Source organism: Vidua chalybeata, chromosome 3, assembly GCF_026979565.1.
Source record: "Vidua chalybeata isolate OUT-0048 chromosome 3, bVidCha1 merged haplotype, whole genome shotgun sequence".
Taxonomy (NCBI): domain Eukaryota; kingdom Metazoa; phylum Chordata; class Aves; order Passeriformes; family Viduidae; genus Vidua; species Vidua chalybeata.
Window position 1 is genome coordinate 17,645,875 of NC_071532.1, and position 20,286 is coordinate 17,666,160.

Below are 20,286 nucleotides of genomic sequence, written 5' to 3' on the forward strand. Positions count from 1 at the left end.
ACCCACAAGGATCATTGAGTCCAAATTATAACTAAGTGTTGAGTATTGAATTTTTTATTCTGTTGTAATAGCAGGTTCTGGATTCTGCAGGGACGTTTGACTTTTTAACACAAACCTGAACTCCTGGAAGCTGGGCAGTCCGGCAAAATGCCCTCCCTCCCCCAGGCCTTCACTGTGAAGAACAAGGGCTGCTGCCTGGTCCCCAAGTCCTGCCCTGCCAGACACTCCCCTACCATGGAGACTCCCATTCAGCACCATGGCCATGCCACCACATTTTGTTAGCAGGGCATTGTGGCACACAGTGGGATCTGTGCTCCAGCTAGGGTGCTGAGCCTGCAAAAGGACAAGATGGTCATGAGCTACCTGGACTGTAGCTCCCAGGAGACAGAGCAGCGTCGATACCAGGTCTGTGTTTTAACCTCTCTAGAGGAAGGCTGGGCAGGCATCCAAACTGAGGTAGTCCTCAGGAACTGCACAGCCCAAGTGGCTTTCACAGGAGCATTTGGCATCAGAAGAAGGACCAGATGAGATTTGACTGCTGAAGTCCTTCTTCCCTCAACTTCTCCTCCACAGGGTGGCTACTGCCATTTTTTCACCACAGCACTTTTAGTTTTGGCCAAGCCGAAAGATGAGCCTTTCCTGCCTCAAAGCTGGGAATCTGCCAAGGGGATCTAGACTTTAGCAGAGATCATTTGCCTCACAAATTGATCTGAGAGCTCCTCCAAGGGGCAATGGCACTGCTAACCCAACATTTCTCTCTCCCTGCATATCTGCAGGTGTCTGCAGAACTGTCAGACCTGTGATGCTCAGCAACCTCAGGCGTCTGCTCCACTTTCTCTGGGAGAGACAGCCAGGACACTTTGCTGAGCTAGAGCAGCTCCCACGCAGCGGGCCAGAGCTCAGTGCCAGGGGATGTGTGTGCAGAGCCAGCCGGAGGTAGAATTTGAGCCTCCTTTCTCTGAGACAGTCAGGGCCAAGTCCAGAGGAAAAGGCGAAGAAAGGCTTTGCTGTCAGAGTCAGGGTTTACAACCAGCCATAAATGGCCTCAGTCCCTAAAGTTCCCATGGTGACAGCCCTGATGGGAACAGAGCTGTCTCCTCTGTCCAGTCCCCACCAGCCCTTCCCAGGTCAGGGGGTGCAGCTGCCTAGCACAGCCTGGGTGAGCTCACCCAACTCCAGTACCTCTGAGATGGGGCTGAAGTGCAGCCCCAGCTCCAGGGGAGCAGCAACCAGGACACCTTGCATAGCATCCCTCTGTATGAGCTGCAAATGCAGCAGCTTCGGGCCTTGATGCTTCTCCTCCAGCTGAGTACAGGGTTTGGTATTCACCTCCTTCCACTCAGGTTCCAACAGGCAAGAGATTGGAGACAGCAATGGATGGACCATCTCTCCATTGGACACAGGCACAGAACACCTTCCACCAAGGTCAAAAGCAAGCTTTCTGGAGAGAAAGGCTGTTTGCAACACATGGTCTTTGCTACAAGCTTCTCTTCATTTACTAGCTAGTTTTCTTTGCTGATGTCTGGCCAACTTGACTTATAACTCTTCCCAAAGCATGATATTCTCTTGCTTGTTATATCAACTTGCTTACTTAATGCATTCAGAAGGAGGAGAGGCCCTGCAGAAGCAGCGGTGTGCAGTGCAGATCTAGGTTTGCGCCCAAGGAAGGCTCTCTTTGACCTACTGGGAGACCATGGGTAAATCACTTGGTTCTTCTGTGTCAAAGACTCCTGTGCATTAAAAGACGACATAGCTTTTTGCCTGCTCTTGCTCTGCCTTCCATGCTGTTAAGAGAAAAATCTTGTGGAGATAGATGGATGGACCACATCCCACCATGGGAGCTCCTCTAAATTGCCAGCAAGTGTGGCTGGTCCCAGCAGACTATCCCTGATGTGGACACTGCTGCCTGAGCCTATTACCCCTGACTCCCCATAAAGCTGGGAAGAAAAAACATTTTTAGGACTTGACCAAGAGATCCTGTTTGATTGATCTACTTGAGGGTGAAACAACTGATGCCCTATAAGTGCTACTGGCTGCTCATGAAGTCCAGGACATGTTGGTGACATTAGGTGTCTCCACTGCAGAGCCTGAGATGTGGTCAGACAACTCATGCTGGCCATGGCAGCTGCAGTTAGGATGCACAGATGGTGTGACTCCGGTGAGTGAAAGAGCTGACTTTCCTCAGTCATCTCTCTGTGTGTAATTCCTCTTAAGGCAGAAGGCCTTGCCTTGGCTGGTTATGGCATCACTGTGCAATGAACATGAGTCACTGCTCTAACAGGCTGAATTACGACTCCTTGCTTGCTGAGTTTAAAACAGAGGAAGGCAGCTTAAGCAAATGGAAGGGCCTAAGCATGTGAAAAATGTTCCCTTTTCAAAACTGCCATTAGCCAATTGGAAATCTCTGTATTTGGGTTGCAAGTCTTTGCCAAGTCTCTGTCTGAGGCTCAGTTCAAACACTCAGGCTACATAATCCCTTCCAGTCTGGGCTCATAATGGAAATGCCAACAGACCGTTAAGCACAGCGGTATTGCCAGGTTTTGCTATAATTAAACACACACAGGAAAAGGTATAAATAACCAGGTTAAATTAAGGCAGGGGGCTGTGACTGAAGGGATCTCCGGGAAAGCCTGCAACCTGGTTGTGTCTGACTGGTGCAGGGGTGGTCGACCGGGGACTTGGGATTTGTGCCTGGCTCAGGTGAACCCTCTCTAGCAAATGCTGTGTATTAAAGTGAAGTCAGCTGGCAACAACCCCCTGCAGAGCATGATGTTGCAGCCCCTGATCTGTGCTCCTGCCCTTGAGGAGCAGCTAAACCTTGTCTTACAGAAAGCCAGGTGAGGGGAAAAATGGGAGCCTTGCTGCCTTCTGAGTCACACTCGACCTTGCTGGGTTTATTTGCCCTGTTGGGGGCCCATGTTTGTTATTTGCAACCTTGTCCTCATTTCCACAACAACCAGATGAAGTGGCCTGAGGAAATGATGATGCAGGAACCATAGATAGAAAAAGTTAAATATATAGCAAAGAAAGAGTGGCAGAGGAGGCAGAGACTTCCATCTGGGATGTTGGTTCCTACAGACCACTCGGTCCACAGCCTGTAGGTCCCCCAAGGGAAGCACCTCTTTGCAGCACGCAGGCATCGCAAAACGGCCAGCAGAGACACAGCGGGTTCCACTCTCTCCTCTCTGCAGATTGTTCCACTTTGTCATCCCAGCTGTCTGGCAATAAGCCCTCCTGTATGTAAATGCTGGGGAAAGGGGAAACACCCCCAAGGAGGACACTGGCTTAGGTGTGCCAGCAGACAAGTAAAGCTAGAAAAAAGGCAGATTCACAAGAGAAACACTCCCAAGCCAGCCTTCTTCCTTCTGATAATGTGTGTAAGTAACACCACAGGAATGCTGCAGGACTCTTAGGGAGGGCAGCGTAGGCTGCAGGATGCACCAATGCCACTGCACAGTCCCATCCTCACTCGGGGCAGCAGTGCCAGGTGCAGAGCTTTTCAGCAGAATTAGCTGCACGCACACATCCCTCTTGGGTTTTCCTCTTGTGACTCTAACTCAGTTTGAATGAGTTTTCTGGGCCAACTCTTCTAAATTTGTATCAGTATCCAGGGAGCTTTAGTAAATAGCACAGTAAATATTTGTTTCTGATATTTGTCTTTCAAAAAGACAGTGAGGCAGCAGCCATGCACAAGGACACGGCCACGCGTGCGACCTCAGGCAATCGCGGAGCTCACCTCTCATCCGAAAACCGAGGCTCGCTTTTCTGTCTAAAGAAATAACTTCACTGGAATTAATGTGAAAAAGACCCCCTCCACTGAAACCAGATCCATGCATGTTCTAGCACATACACATTATTGTGTATGGTCGTATATCTTTCTGACCAGAGTCGTCATGCACCAAATCTTGCACTTTCCAAAAAAAGAAAAAGATCATTTCCAGCCTGCAAGACCAACTCTGACCTCAGCTTGTGCTTCCCCAGCTGAGCTAATAACACTCCCAACCCCCAAAATATGGAGGCAGCTCAGAATGGAAATGTTAAAGAGCCGTAATTCCAGAGGATGTGAATGGCTAATTCTGTACATTCAGATGAAACAGAGGGGAAATATACTGAATGGAGCCCATGTATAAGATCATATGAAATGTAAAAAGACTTGTTGTTCAGCGCACACACTGCCTCTTCAATCTAGTTCTGTTTAAATGCCCATTCTTTTCATTTGGCATCTCCTTGTCCCTCGATGGCTGAATCAAAAGAGGAACGAAATAATGACACAAAGATTTTTAAAAACTCAGCTCCAGCTGCAGCAGGGAGAAGCCTGAAGCGAAACGTGAGAGCGTACGGCTCTTTGTTAAGGCTTCCTTGGCTATAGAATATGGTATATGAAACGCCTGGCGGATCCCGTTTGGTCCTATGGAGGGAGAGCTCTTAAGGTGGCTCTCGGGTTTGTGGAGGATTGCGGGAAGGCTGCCCCACATTTGCAGGCAGCAAGCGTCCCACCTGCAGAGACCCTAGGGCCCAGATGGTTCCCCCTCCCAGCACCCCAGGGGCCCAGGGCACTCTCTCCCCTGACAGTGGGTGGTCCAGCCTTTTTTTGTCTTTTTCTTCATTGTAGCTGCCACTTTACATCAGGAAACCAAACTCAGCATTTCTTGCTGGGAGATGGTTCCAATTTATACACATTTCTAATAAATACATTTTATTCCATGCCTCTAAGGTATTTTTGCATGCCCAGCTGGCAGAGCCACACATATAACTGCTACAAAGTGTTGGTGCCAGTGGAGAGCAGCTCACAGTCCCACAGCCTTTCCTAAACCCTGCATTTGGAAGTTGGTGGAACAGTCGAAGCCCTGATGACTGCAGGGACCCCAGTGTCACCATCCCAGCAGGGCTGGGACTGAGCTGGGGCAAAGCTGCCTGTCACCTCCATATCTCCAGCACCCACAGGAACGTTCGGCAGGTCCTTGCACCAGATGCCTCACCACGGCCTCTTTGCAAATGCTGCATATGCCTTCTGGGAGAGGGCATCACCCAGAGCATCCACTTCTCTAAGGAAAACCGCTATTGCCTCAGCTCTCTGGCAGAGGAGAAACTAGGGAGAGATGGTGTGGTGCAGAGGAGGAGGCTTCCGAGGGTGGGGTCAGCTCTCCCCACCACCACTCAGTCCCTTGGCCAGTGCCATGAACAGCAACACCAAAAAACATCCAGTAAGTGCTGTGGTGACCGGCTCCCCACAGCTGAGACACTTGGAGCCATATTGCTTAATCTAAACAAATGTTCAGTGAACGTCAACAATAATTCATTTTTCGTGGGCTGAATACTTTTCCTCTCCGAGGCTCTTCCAGCAGCTGTGACTGATTTCTGCTTATGCCCAGCATGCCTTCCCCAGGACCCTCCACCTTCTTGGTCACCACGGTGGTTCTCAGCATGTCCACTCACAGACACCAGCCCTTTGCACATGGTGGGAGTGAGCTCTTTCCACGGGGTCCCTGGGGGAAAACCCAGTGATGCTGGCATGCCCTGAGCTAGCATCAACACTGAAAGCCCAGTATGCAACCTGTGTACCTGGACAGGTATGAAAATCATTCATCAGCATTGAAGGATTCTCTGTATTGTGTGTTACTTGGGAAGTGGAGTCCCTGTATGTTGTGCCTACCCCACCTCACAGCTGCTGGCACCACAGGGGCAGTACAAGCAGAGTGCCATGCCTGGACAGGCAGCAGGACACTTCTCTGCTGCAAGGAGCGCAGGTCTGCCCTGTTCAGCTCTTTGCCTGGCACGAGGATCCTTGCAAAGCACCAGGGAGAAATTTCCAAAGGTATTTGGTCACCTCAGTGCCCTTGGCTATCTTTGTTGAATCCCTGAGAAGCAGGGGTGCCATGACCACTGCTGCCTGCTGCCAGGGCTGTGCCCCGGCCACGTGTGCTGCTGGCACATCAGGAGACATATCACCTGCCTCTCCTGGAGGCTGGTAAGGAGGAGCACGTTCCTCGGCAGCCACTGAAGCCACCTCATGACGCTTGCACGCGTGGCTGCCAGAAGGCTGTCATAGTGCAGGGGAGGACAGCCAGAGTGGCCATGTGATCCCCCCGCTGCTATTCCTGGTGCCCCGTGAGGCTGGAGGACTGTCACACGGAGTGAGAATCACCCGGCTGTAGCGTACAAGCCAGGTGAGTCCAGCTGTGGTGACAGCAAATTCCTAATTAGTTGATTACATCAGATGACCAAACACTCAGAGTCATTACCCAAGGATGGCCTACGTGCCCGCCAGGGCGTACTCCCCTGATCCCTGCTTCCCAAAACAGGACTGGGAGAACCAGACAAGCTCACCCTGGAAAAGGGACATTCTGTGTGGTGTGCCCAGCAGGCCAACAAGCTCCAGGTCCCGCAAACCACATGGGGAAAACCCAGCGAGACAAAGTGCCAGGCACGCAGCAAATGGCCTGAGTGTGCCTGTCCTACACGGCAAAGTCTCATCCTGTCCCGTGCATGGATATGGAGTGGATCTCCTCCACAGCCACAGGGACCTGAGCACAGGATGGTGGGTTGCACACCAGCTCCCCCATCCTGCTCTCCTCCACCTGAGGCTGCAGGCAGGCATTATCCGCTCCTTTCCAACCGCTGCCTGAGGACAGAGATCTGGGCACGCATTTGGACGCCCCTCAGCAAAGTGGTATCAGGGCAAGCTCCCATGTGTGCTGGCTGGCAGGTGTGCAGAGAGATCCTCTCCCCGTGAGCTCAGCCGGACAGTGGGTCGGAGCCCTGCCACACACCCACTCCCTGCAGCACCACAGAGCAGTGGTACTGCTGCCACAGAGGTAGCACAGGCAGGTTTGGCAGGGATTTATGTATCTTGGAGTAGCTTTCCCTGTGGTGGTAGCTGGAACTGATTCTGAATACTTAGCTGGTTTAATATGAAAACAAAAATCCCTGGATTGACAGCTTGTCCGAGCAAGGCACTGTTTGAGTTCCTGGCAGCCAAGCAGTGAGAACTAATGCTGGTCACAAAGTGAGAAACTGCAGGCCCAGCTGAGCAGCTGGGCTCTGCTCCACGCTTCATCTGGAGTTTAGATGCTCTTCTTTCCTCAAGCCAGGCTAACACGGGGCAGCAAGGTGTGCCCTCATCCTCCCTGGGCTTGAGCCCCATCAAGGCCTGTGGTGCCAGTGGCTTGGAGGTGCTGCGAAGTGCAAAACCAGGCAGGGACCTCCCGCCTACCACAATGTGGAAGCATCTATGTCACTACAGGCTCTCCTGTCCTCCTCCTGCATCCCCTCGTGGCCCCAGGAGCACCTCACTCCACTGGATGGATAGTTCTCCTCTTGCCTGTTCTCTGGATGAAGGATCATGCAGGATCCAGGATGCCGCTGAAGCACAGACACCTTTAGAGTAGCCACTTCCCAGCACACAGCAATCCTACCTAACTGGTTCAGACAAGGGATGATGAAAAGCTCTGTGTGCTGCTGAAACCACTGTGAGATTTAGGTCAGGCAGGTGGGATCATCCAGGCTACAGCAGGACCAAAGTGCCTGAACTGGTGCCAAAACAGTTCCAAGGGCACCACCAGATCTGCATGACATCATTCTTGGGGCACAGCTGGCCATGCTGAAGGGGTCAGTGCTACAGCACCATCCTTGTCCATCCCCTAAGTAATGTGGGTGCTGCTGAAAAATGGGGCCCAGCCACTGCAAGCACTGTGCTGGCACTTTCTGTGGGGTCCCTGGCCCCACAGCTCAGGACAGCTCTGCTCCTGCATAGTGACATGGGGGTGGCACATGGGTAAGTACCCCCAACAGGAACTGGGCCAATGTGCTATTTGGAAAAGGCATGTTAGACCTTCTCTCCTGGAGAAGTGCCTCTCTCAGAGTCTCATCCAGAGCTGCCCCTGAGTAGCTCTGTACCTCCAACGCTCCCCAGAAGGCAACCTCACCAGTGCAGGCAGAAAAAGCTGCCTCTGAAGGAAACTTCATTCCCCATGTGACAGAATGAGCAGGGTGGATAGGAAAGCAGCGACTGCCCCAGCTCACTCCCTCCTGGGAACAGCAAGGGCTAGTTCGTGGTGCATTGCAGGCATGATCCACACCCACCCCGGGGGGAGAGGGAAGCTGTGGGACGGATGACTGAGCACAGCCCCACAGCTGTGCCAGCGAAGCTATTGTCCTGGTCCCTACAGTGGGAAATCCCAGATCCAGCTGTAAACGACCAACATATTAAGTCCCAGGTGAGCCTCGGAGGCCTCAGAAACGAACAAAAAAAAAAAGGTCTCCTTATATCAAAGCATCAAGCAGACCTCACATCCTGTCTCTGCCAGCAAATATCAGGGAGTTACTCAGCTTCTTCTCCTGGCTTTCCCCACGAAAGGGGATCTCTGATGCAAGTGGTGGGTCATTGGAGAGCAGGATGAGGGGCTCCCCAGGGCACAAAGAACCTGCAGAAGAAGAGGATGCCCCGGCACTGCCGTGCGAGGCCGGGCATGGAAACGGGCAGCAGGGAGTTTGTTGATCCCACGAGGCAGGTGTGCCCCCCAAAGCCCAGCCTGCTCCCGGCACCCCCGCCCTGCGAGTGCCAACAGGGCACCGAGGGGCTCGTGGAGAGTAGCGCTGGGCCACGCTAGGGCCCGAAGTCACGGTGGCAGTCCGGCGTAAAACCTGCGCGGTCCCGCTCGCCCCGGGGCGCGGGAGCCGGGCGGGGGCGGCGGTGCCGGAGCCATCTCCTCGAGGACACCTTAACGGCGGTGCCCGCGGGCGCCTCCCGCCGCCCGCCCCGCTCGGCTCCCGCCGCTCCTCGCGGGGAAGCAGCTGACTCGGGGCGGCTGCCAGCGCTGCTGGCTGCTGGATCCGGCCGCGGCAACGTGCAGCCCGACATGTAAACCGGGCAGGCCTATGCTAATGGCGGGGGGAGGGTGCCTGGCGCAGGGGCGAGGGGGACGGAGGTGGAGGCCGGAGCACAGCCAGAAAATTCCCCTCCTTCTCCGCCCCCCTGCTTCTCCATCACCACTCCCCGCATCCATCTGCCTCCCCTCCTCCTCCTCCATTCATAAATCCGGGCGGCACTGCCACCTACCGTAGCTGCGACGGCCGGCCCACCGCTCCGCTCGGCCCGCGGGCAGCCCCCAGCCCCCCTGCCCCCCGGCACCCAGCCGCACCCCCGACCCCACCGCCAACCCCCGTCCCAGCAGCGTCCCCAAAGCCCACACGAGACTTCCCACGGGGCAGAACGGCAATCCTCTTTTTGCCCTTAACACCAAGTTGGGGTCTCTCCGTCCAGCCCCTCGCCCCAGCCAGCCTCAGGTGTGCCCCAGCTGTATTTGGGGTGGTCTCCTCGCCACCCTCGGGTGAGCATCGCCAAGAGCTGAGCGGTCAGCCCCACCGCGGCCCAACCTGCTGGAAATCAGAAGACAGAGACAGCAGTCTCCTACCTATGCTGTCTGGTTCCCACCCGTAGGGAAACCCCCAGCTCGTGTTTTCAAGCACCTCCTTAAAACCACAAAGCCCTCTCTCGGCACGGGGGAGATAGAGGAGATAGAAGCCTGAGACAAGTCATGGGCCTTAGGTTTCAAAAGAAGAGATTAAAGTAGCACATACCCGCTAGAAGAAGGGTGAGTGAAGCCGTCAGTCATAGTCCCTGCTCAGGAAGAAACCCTCCCAGGGCCAAGCAACCCCCCTCCAGGAAGAGACACTGAGGGGCAGCCCCTTTTCCTCGGCAATCCCTTTCCAATTCCCCACTGGAGAGGGCCGAGACTCCCACCACCCTCTCCTTGTAGCGTTCTGTTCTCCCTTCTCAGCACACAATGGGGCAATCCCTGCTTGGGTCTTATTCCACATCCCTTACCAGCACCCACAAGAATAAACGCCTGTGCCTTCCCACATCAGGGGACTCTCCCCAGTCCCGCATGACTTTTCCTTCCTTCCTTCCTGCCTGCCTTCCTCCATGCCTCTCCCCTAACAAAGGATAGTTATCCCCAGTCAGTAAAGATGGCAACCCCACACCCCAGTGGGAAGTGAGCAGCCCTGCAGGGCAGCAGAGGCCAGACCTCCAGGCTCATGGGCGCATGAACAGGAGCAGCAGTCTCCCTGGCCAGGTGTCCCCCCTGGCAGCATTTCAGCTCATACCAGCCTCCCTCTTTGTTCACCACAGTTCCCCCCACCAGGACTAAAGCCTCGATGAAGTGAGAGAAAGGGAAGGGGGTGAATTTGGACAGGCCCAACAGAACCTGCATGCAGGTCAGCGTGTGCAATGCCTGTGCAGGTGGAAGACCTTGTGCTTGAAGCTGAATGGGGAGCACTGAGCATCTCTACAGGGAACAGAGGGAGGGAGGGAAGTAGGAAGGGAGAGAGAAAAAAAAAAAAAAAGTCTTGTGGGTGCAGAGTTTGCAAAATGAGCTGGTGGTAAATAGCTGGAGGATAGACAGCGTCTCTGTACGTGAGGCGCAGCACGGAGAACTGCACCTGAGCGAGGCTGGGCCACTGCTCACTCCAGCATCACACGTCACTCACTGATGCATCCTCCCCAGCCTGCTCTCTCTGCACCAGCTTCCCCACCTCCACCATGAAAATGCAGTGGGAAAAATGGGTTCCCCCCCACACTCAGTGCAGTCACAAAGCAGAGTGCTGGGAGAAGCACAGCTGAACTTGATTCAAAGTCCAGCAGGTGCTTGCCAAGGGAGATTCATTACCATGAACCTCCTGATCCCCTTTTCCTGCTGGGAACCCACAGCCCCTTGAGCTTCGTGTCTCCCCACGCCCCTGCTCAGCTGCTTTCTTCCCTGAGCAATGGCAGCCGTATTTGCCAGCACTCCCTGCTCGCAACTGCTGCTATCCAAGGCCCTTTGTTCCCCCCATCGTGCAGCCTTCCTTTGCATTCCGCAGCCAAACGCTAAGGCCCAACACAACTCATCTCACCTGGGGTGCTCCAGACGGGAGACCACCAGCTTTCCCCTCCCTCCTCTGAAAGACCAGGCAAAACTCACACAGCACCTGGAAAACGCGTCTCCCTCCGTACGCGGGAAAAGGAAGAGAAGCCATCCTTTCCCCGGAGAGAGGCGCGCTCAGGGGTGTCGGTGACTGCAAACCCTGCCCCTCATTTGCAGTTTTGCGAGGCGTGCTCCCCAGGCCCGCCGGGATCGCCGGTCCCACGGGCGGCAGCCGGCGGTCCCGCCGTCCGGTTCCGTGGGAAGGCAGCCCGGCACCCGCCTGACACCCTGTGGCCGCCTGCCGCCTTGCAGGGACGTGGAGCGGGACGGGGACGAGGATGGGGATGGGGATGGGGATGCTGCGTGGGAGGGGGCACACAGGATCTCTTAGCGGAGCAAAGCTGACAGGAGCAGGGAGAAACCACAGACCGGGCACAGGCCTGACTCCTGCCACCCGCCATGCAGGGATGAAATGCTGCATACTTTAATAAAGCAGCACACACATGTCCCAGCAGTTTCCACAAGTGCCCATGGATTCAGCCCAGCATGTCCAGGAGGAAAAGAATTTTAATTTACTGCTAGCTGATGCCACATGCTCATATGAGTGTAGAAGACCTCTTGCTCTATGGCAGCACGTGACAGTGGGGGCTGCTGTGGGAGGATCCTAAGAATATCCATATGGGTTTCAAGCCCCTCAGAGAGTCCTCCCTACTGCACAGCAAGGCCTTTTTCCCTGCTCCTCCCTGGCTTTACTCACCTCCTGCCAGAAGGATGAATTTCTACTTTCCAAAGCGCAAGGGTTGTGGTCTCTGCAGGGGATGGAGTAAAACATCGTTATTTGCACACCACCAACCCCACAGGGCGCCACTTGTTGCATCCACATGTGAGGTCACAGTGACCATGTTCGACGTGTGTCCCACCCAGGTCGGGATGGGGGACACACTCGTACAAGAGTGCCACACCCCGGCAACTCTCATTGCTCAGCGCTAAGCCTGCAGCGGGTCTGAGGCACCAGCAACAGCTATGCTGCTGCAGGACCCCAGACCTGGGAAATTCCTGCAGCAGCTGTGGGTGGCGCGAGCACTCACCCTTCTTAGGGAAGTGGGAGGAATAGCTCCATGTGGTGCTCCAGGGGAGTTACTGATCCTTAGCAGCCTCCTCTTTTCCCATCCCTGGAAAAGCTGCCAGTACACTGGGGGCAGGGGGAGGCGAAGGTGTTTTTCTTGAGAGCTAAGCCACCTTGGAGCAGGAGGCCCTTGCTCCAGATGATCTCCTAGGTAACCCAAATGAAGCCCTGCAACCTTGATAGGAAAACTCATCTCCATTTAGGAGGGAATCCTTTGTGTACTCTTACTGACCTGCCTCCCATCTCCATTTTACAAACCCCAGTGGAGGTCCCACCCTGACTCCTCTCGAGGCCTTGAAGGGAGTCCTCCAAACGCCACCAAGAATGGCGCATGGCTGCCAGCTTGATTCTCCTGCAGGAACATCAGCCGTGCCCAAGGAGCTGGTGATCCCTGCTCACAGCATTCATTCCCAGCCTCCACTGGGCATCCACAGTTCCTCAGCCTCTGCAGGGAGAAAGGCTGTGTCTCATTCCCAGGCCTTCTTGGGGCAGAGCTCCCCCTTGCTGGGAGCTCATCGCCAGCGGGGCAGTGAAGCCAACAGCTGCTTTCTCTGGCTGCAGCTTGGAGAGATTTTGACCTGATACTCTGCCCCCGCACATCCCTCTCTGGCTGGAGCCCAGCGGGAATAAGCAGAGACATTCAGATGATGCATCGCAGGAGAACCATTTTAATTAAAAGTGATGCTTTGGTCAGCGGGGTACAGACTTCTTTGGGAATATAAGGAGGAGAAGTGAGCTGGGTGAGTGATGGGGGGGGAAGAGATGTGCCCTGTCAGGGTTAGCTCTGAACTCAGCAGCTTTGCCAGGGAAGTGGAAAGTGGCAGGGTGAGTTCAATTCTCAGAGGTCTTACCATGGGGCTGGTGCTCTTGGCAATGCTTAACAGTGTCCTGAAAGCCTGGTGCAAACTGGGGTATGCCCTCCCGCCAAACTCAAAGCATTTGCTGTTCCCCGAATACCAATCCCTTTCCCAGCAGAGAAGGGGGATGTCTGTGCACTGCTTTCAGATGTTTAGGGGTACAGGGACCTCATGTTAACTCTCTAGCTCTGCCAGAAAAGAAATCTAAAAGCTCAGCAGGGCCCTGCAGCAGGTGGATTAGTGCAGCGTAGTGGGGAGCCTCTGCAGCCACAGCCACCTCCTGTAGGTGGGAATCACCACAAGGCCCGATGTCCCACTGCAATCTCAGCTGCTGTGTTCACAGCTCTGCTGGCAGAGGGGATCCATCACTGCTGGGAGTGTTAAGACCAGAAATTACTTGTGAGGGGGGAGTAGGGTTTGAGGAAGAATTAGGCAAGGGGATTCTTCCTCACACAGAAGTGAGGAATCCCCTGGGACTAGGAGGCTTGAAAGAGGGCCAAGCCCTGGTGTCTATCCTAAAAAGCCTGTCTTAGGTTGGTTTTCTAGCTAGAGCCTACTCCACCCTGGGCATCTTCCTGCCTTCAGAAAGGATGCTCTGTGAAAAGCTCCCAGACACCAAACCACACCATTCTAAATTACCAGGAATGTTTTTCCATTCAAACACCCACTAGGTCTGTTTTCTGCTCCTGGGACAGATGGAAAGCCACATCCAGGCCCTGCATGCTGCGCCTGCCCACAGCCATAACCCTGGAGGAGTCAGAGGTGGAGCAGCCTCCAGCCTGGCACAGAGGCAGGTGCCATGATGGCAAGAAGTACCACACTCCTGTCCCAGAAAGGATGTGTCCCACCACCTTCCCACCTTGGCCAGCAGAAGCCTGGCCATGTGGTCAGCACTGAACCCACCACATAAACCACAATTACATCTCAGGTAACATGGGGAACACTTCCAGCCTGCACTGCTGGTTGCTGTGAAGAGCCATATTTACCAATCAGCAATAGCAAGACAGAGGGAGCATGGCAGGAGGATGAGTGGCATAGGATGGAGGTGGGAAAGTTATGCAATGCCATGGCCATGGCAATGCCTGGTGAGACAGTGAGGAAAGGGTGGAGAGCGACTACGTGATGCTTCGCAGGGAGAACTGATCTTATTAATAAAAGCTGCTCCTTCCCAAGGCCTTGATAATCTCTCCTGCTGCAGATTATTTACAGCTGTGGAATTTAATACTCCAATGAACAAAGCTCTCTGAAGCACAGAGGGAGCAAGCAGACTGTTAACCCTTCTGCATGGCACCAGGGGCTTTCGGCTCAGGTTTGATGTCTCAATGCAGCTAAGCCACAGGCTGCCACAGCCCCAACAGATCTCAGCACCTATGAGGCCAGCACCCAAGACAGGCTGAGACTTGGTAGAAAGTAAACCCAAAGCCCATTCAAACTCCTGGATTCTTTTAATTAAAAAGGCAGGCCACTGAATAGCGCTCAGAGGCAGAACTTGGGCAGGGCTGGGGGGCTGTGTTGCCAGTGAGGTGCTGCTGCATTACACCACCAGGTAAGCACTTGACCTTACAGGTACTGGGTCAATAGACTCAGCCTCCAGGGTGAGGAGATTGTCAGTCCTAGGTAAGTTATCCACCCCTGACATTCAGTGACAGGTGTGTGAAACTGAGTCAGCTAAGACCTGGGAGCCTTGCTGCGAGTCTGCAACACTGCTGGGGACACAACTGCAGCACAGCACTCCTGCTGCCTTCCCCAGGACCAGAGAACCCATGGCTAAAGTAGCTGCATTAGTATACGCTCTGCAATGTAACCCCTTCCTCAGATTGTCTTGAAGTCTGGTGCATCTCAAGAGGAGGGCATAGGAACCATCAGACTTGGCTTATTGCCTGAATGACCCCTTAAATAAAGGTGATTTGGAGGGGGAAATTATAGGTTGGGCTTGAGGCACAGCCTGGCAAAATCAGAGGGGAGAGGGATGTACAGGAAGGACAAGGTAATCATATGGGCTTGTCCCACCAGTGCGTGGGCTTGGTTTGAGTGTATGCATTGCTGAATGGGATGGGCACAAGACAGCAACTAGGGTAAGGGGTGGGATGACAAATGGAGAAAGAAAGGCAAACTCCAGCCTTGCTTGCATGCTAAAATCCACTCACCACCCCATAACAAAGTGGCAGATTTTGGAGCCATGAATGCAGCCTGGGTTTGGTCTGCACCTTTCTTAGCCTGCCTGTACTTCAGACATTCCCCAAGGACCACTGGAATTGTTGGTCTAGTTCTGCATAGCATCGTTTAAAGGGTCACAGTAGCATCCCTGCCATAAACTAGGTAACTATAATCTCTAGACATGATAAACAGCCCCTATCCACCCCCTGCTCCTCCCCCCCCCCCCCCCCCCCCCCCCAGTCCATGTAGGAAAAAGCAGAATTCATGTGGGATCTTTTGTCCCCACAGTCAGTAAAAGCCTGGCTGCTGAAGTGCAGAAAACACAGAGCCTGTGCACCAGCTCTGGAGTCCCTTGGGGTGGTAGTCCCTTTATATCTCAGCAGCACTCAGCCTTTGCACAGCACCAGAGCACCATAGAATACCTGCCCTAAAACCTCAGCATATGCCTCCCAGGTTATGCAGCCCCATTACTCTAAACTTGAACCCTTCTCCCTATAATTCTTCTCCCTGCCCTGTGATGCCATCTGCCAAGGATTTCTCAGGGCTCTTCCCCATCCTTCAACCACCCACAAAAGAGTAGCTGGGGGTTGTAGAAAGTAGTTTAGCTCAGCCTCAGGTGGCCCAAAATTTGCACAGGACAGCCCATTAATGCTGCATTTCCCCATTCTTAAAAGTCTTAATGTTTGTTCAGCTTCCCACAGAAACACAAGGTACTGCCTGCCAGCCATCACTCTACATTGGCAGTGTTTTGCCCTTGAGTTTTCCTGCAAGCAAGGCAGGCTGGCAAAGTGAGACACCAGCAGTGAAGGGAGCAGAGGGAGTAGGGGAAGGGTGGATCCTGCCCCACAGAGCCTGATGGGTGTTTGGAGATTTTTCCCCTGCAGACAGGAAGCCCAGCTTCCCTCTCCCCCAGGTTCCACTGCCTGAGCTGTCAAGCCTTCATGAGAAAATTGCCTCTGCAGGGCTGCCTTTGATGCCCTGGAGGTCCCCATGTCCTCAGCCCACCCCACTGCAGGTGAGGCCTCCTGGGAACCTATTCCTCCTCCACAAGGCAGAGTGTCAGACTTGTGAAGCCAGTTAAACCAGCTATTTACAGATGTTAGCATTATGAAACACGGATTGGAGGCTCCTGGAACTGTCTAGAGCCTCTGAAAGAATGTCCAAAAGCCAATCATAAGGCTTAGGAAACAAGGGCAAAAATAACATCTACCACCCTTCCACTTCCTCTCCTCACTTTCTACTTCTCCAAGCAGAGTTTTCTGCTGCCAGTGAACTGGAGCCTTTCCTCCCCTTCTCCAAACACCCACAGGGAATCCTGAGCATTGTTCTGAAGAGGAAAGTAAACATACTTAGGAGTAAAGCTCAGGTGGCTGGGCAGCACACAACCATTGTCTTTGCTCCAGTCAAACACAAATGCAAAACCTCAAAAGCTTGTCCTGCAGAAGTAATAGTTCCTCCTGCACTGCAGATGGGTACCACCTTCCCAAGCCTCCTGCTCATCCCAGGTAGATGCTCTGGGCGAAGTATGAAAAATAAGGACAAAACAGTGCCTGAAGGCCCTCGGCAAGGCTCCCTTAGGGATGGCCTGAAGCACAAGAGTAAAAAACACATTCTGGTCTGCTCATCTTTTGCCATCCCTGGTGAACCTAGGGTGGTCTGCTGTTGTCAGTGCCTCCAGGGAACTATGACTGTGTCATCAGAGTGGACTGGGCATCACTCACCCCACTGTACCTCTCTCTGCCCCATCCCAACATGTGGTGCCTGTTTGACTGAGCAGGACCAGGCTTGGCAGGACCAGGACATCAAGGAACCCCTGAGCTCCTCCTGTACCCTGAACACAGTGGGTGAAACATGCCCCCCAGCAGTACATGCCGCCCCTAATGTTTGACTGATGCTTTCCCAATCCACATTACTCATTTTGGAGCCAAGAAGGGAGCACCAGGACTTCCAATCACTGCATCATATTGCCCCAGAAATGTGAGGAAGATTTACCTCATCCATGGTCAGCATTGAGTCTTACAAGCTAGAGCAACAAATCCTTTAATCCCAAGAGATGTATCTAACATGCAACAAATCCTTTAATCCCAAAAGATGTATCTATGGGGGCCATTTTTGTCCATGTCCTGGCCTTGGCCCTGGGGAATGGTCACCAGTGCCCCTCATACTCCACACCCATAGCCATAGCTATGAAGAGCAGCTCATTTGAGCTAGAGGGCGAGCTGGATATGGGGTACAGCCTTGTAACAAAAGACCTTGGATGTCCTTCACAGGCTCTGCCTTAGGCCATGTTGTACCCTGGGGTTTGCATGTTTATTTTTAAGGAACTGCACTTGGTTCATGGAGTTTACAGCCTTCTGACACTTGCAAAGCAAGCTCATATTTCCAAGGCCCAAGGGACAGCCTGTCTTTGGTGTCTATGCCACAATAACTGAGCATATCACTTCCCAGTCTTCTGGGGAGGGTGTGTGTACTATTCACACTGAGCACACTCACTGTAGCCAGCTTGGAGGTGAGCATCCAGGTTCATTTTGAGCTCTGTGAAGCCCTGGAGCAATGAACTTCATGAGGCATCTTGTGTTTTGGGTGAAAGGAAAAATGAAAAAAAAGGTAATTTTTATTTCCTCCAACAGCCTGCTTGATTGAACACTGCCTCTACTGCACTCTCAGAGAGGGTGAATGGATGTGCCTGATGTATTTTCTCCACATCCTTCTTTTTATCCTTCTGTCATGAGCCATCATTAATCTTTCTTCTTTCCAAGCTAGACACTTCTGAGCTTTCCAAATCTATTTTCTTGTTAGAGGGTGTATCTGCGACAGGCCTAGGAAAATTCCAACCTCTATCCCTGACAGGTTCTGAGATAAGCTGACCAGCCTGGCACGCTCACTTGAGGCTCCACCACTGCAACAGCATTCAGACTAGATTCAGTGTCATTCACCACCCCATTTCTTATGCTGTAGAACAGGAGAAACTACTCAGAAAATGAGGTGGCAAGACTGTAGTTGGTGCTAACGCACTCAGGGGAGAGCCCTTTGGGCAGCGACCACACAAACCTTGGGGTTCTGCCCTGGCAGCGGCGCCAGTCCCATCTCCCTTCCCTCACTCCCAACTCTTTGCCCCCTTTACCCCCTCTGCATTTCCCAGTGCAAGTGTCCAGCCCATTGAGTTTCCCTGATGGACACTCTTCCCCTGCCCTTGTCTATCTTGAACAGTAGCTGCAGGATATAAACAAGTGTCCAGCTGTTTCCCTGTCCTCTTTGCTCTTCCTGGGTCATGTCAATCGTAGACAGCACAGCCACATTCAGTGAGATGCAGACACCTAAAAAAATGACAGCCCTCCGTTGTCTCATCAGAAGGGCTCAGCAGGGTCCTGCCACTGCTACTGTGTGTGGCTGGGTGTAAAATGCTGCTCAGCCTGCAGTCCTGAGGCTCAGTATCCCTTTCCCTCAGGGAAGGAGATCTGGCATCTGCCTCCAGATGGAAGACCCTAGCAAGGAGTGACAATGCATTCTGAGGGGTTGTTTTGCATCAGGAGAGTGGCCCAGCTCAGGGCTTCACAAGAGAGCCAGGCTGTGCCTCTCTGCTGCCCAGCCTGACTCCTGTTTTGCAGCCCCCTGCAATCCATGAGCAGCATCCTGCTGCTGTCCCTCTTCTTCCCAACCAGCTACCAGCCCCACGGCAGTCAGAATAATGCTTTGCAGACCAATCTTCCCAGTGATCTTCCTAGACCCTGACGCCCCTGGTTACCCAGCAACCTTCCGTGGAGATAGGGCTCAAAGGCAGTCAGAATTCCCTGGCTCTCCCCGGGTCTTTTCCCGAGGGAGCAGGTTAGGCTCGGTCCCCCCAGAACCTTCCCGCGGCCGGCCGGAGCTGCGCTGCTCTGCTGCGGGCCGGCGGCCGGGGAACGTGCTGACCAAGGGAGATTTTGTGTGCGGTGATTTTGGGTCGCCAGTGAGGCTCAGGGGCCCGCCGAGCGCGGGGCAGGCAGGCACACGCCCACATTGCCATCTAGCCTCCCGCTCGGGGATGTGCAGCTCACCGCCCGCAGCCCTGCCTGCCGAGCGAGGCGTCCCGTCTCCGGCTGCATCACCCCCAGTTCGGCTGAGGTTTCAGCTGTCTCCCCCTCCTCCCAGCCCCCAATGTCACCAGCTGCCCCCCCCTTCCCCATCTCTGGGGTCCATCCACCCTGCTGGCACAGGGCCACGAGATGGGGCCGCCTGTTTCCCAGCCTCAGTCTCCAAGCAGATGGAAGACATCAGCTCCCTGCTGCATCCTTCCACGATAATCTGTCTCACCCGCTTCCTTTCAGGGACACCTCTTCTCACGGCCAGTAAATCCCCAGTGCTTGCCTGTCTTTTTCCAGACCCCAGCCTCATCACATGTCTTTCATGGGCAAGCATCTTCCCAAAGGCCATCTCTCCCTACCCATGCAGGATGCCCTAAAAAAAGACACCTCTTCCCCAACTCCCATGAAAGAATGTCTGGGCACAAAGTCCCCACCATCACCAGCAAATAGGCACCCTCTTGGGAGCTTCAGATGATGCAAATCCTATATCCAAATGCACAGACCAGTGTCTCTGCAACCCAAAGACCCAGTTGGAACTGAAGCAGGGCACATTTGTAATGAGGCAAGAAGACTCCAGGATTCTGCCTTTGGCTTCCCCTTCCCTTTGCAGCAGGTGGCAGCTCCCCCAGAAGCTGCACAGGAGATGAAAGAACTCTTCCTAAGCATGTGTCATCCTGGATTTTTTTTTTTTTAATTTATTATATAGAAGCATGTTAATGCCAGAATAATAAACAGGAACCAGGGGAGAAAGTGACCTTCTCACAGCAGCTGAGATAGGAAGCGTTTTGGTTTTTCTTCCCTCCTCTGAGGGAATCATTCCACCTGCCTGTAGCCATCCTTTAAGAAAAGAACCTGCAGGAAGAATTGCTAGACAGAGAGGAAATCATGTCTGCTTTCCTAGTAGGATGGATGCAAAAGGAAAAGCCTCCCATTTGGGGAGGTTTAAGCCTCAGTGGATTCCAAAGAAGGATGCCCCAAGCCAGAGCCCAGGAAACCCAGTAGCTGCTCCCAAGACAGCATTGGCTCACTGCTCAGAAGACTCTGGAACAGAGCAGAGTGCAGCCTGGAGGTTGAGAGCAAGCAGGTATTATCTCATGTGCAGAAACAAAAGAGGGGACCTGGAAATGAGGATCCTTGAGCAGGGTCTGCTCAAAGGAAAAGATGGAGAGCCTGGA

General features: G+C 53.6%; 1 protein-coding gene and 1 long non-coding RNA gene across 4 annotated transcripts in view; one reads left to right on the forward strand and one right to left on the reverse strand.

The window, feature by feature from the left end:
• Positions 1–11,790, reverse strand: part of LOC128786232 (uncharacterized) — a 45,333-nt gene extending 33,543 nt beyond the window's left edge. For 2 of the 3 annotated variants that reach the window (XM_053939366.1, XM_053939364.1), the window contains exon 1: positions 11,665–11,790. In XM_053939366.1, coding sequence (XP_053795341.1) covers positions 11,665–11,790 — 126 coding nt within the window. The remainder of the gene's footprint in view (positions 1–11,664) is intronic. The other variant, XR_008430213.1, reaches the window with a different exon arrangement.
• Positions 11,791–12,097: 307 nt separating this feature from the next.
• LOC128786233 (uncharacterized) lies at positions 12,098–14,019 on the forward strand. Its single transcript, XR_008430214.1, has 3 exons — positions 12,098–12,184; positions 12,297–12,773; positions 13,586–14,019. It is a non-coding gene; the product is annotated as an uncharacterized LOC128786233 (long non-coding RNA).
• Positions 14,020–20,286: the final 6,267 nt, after the last annotated feature.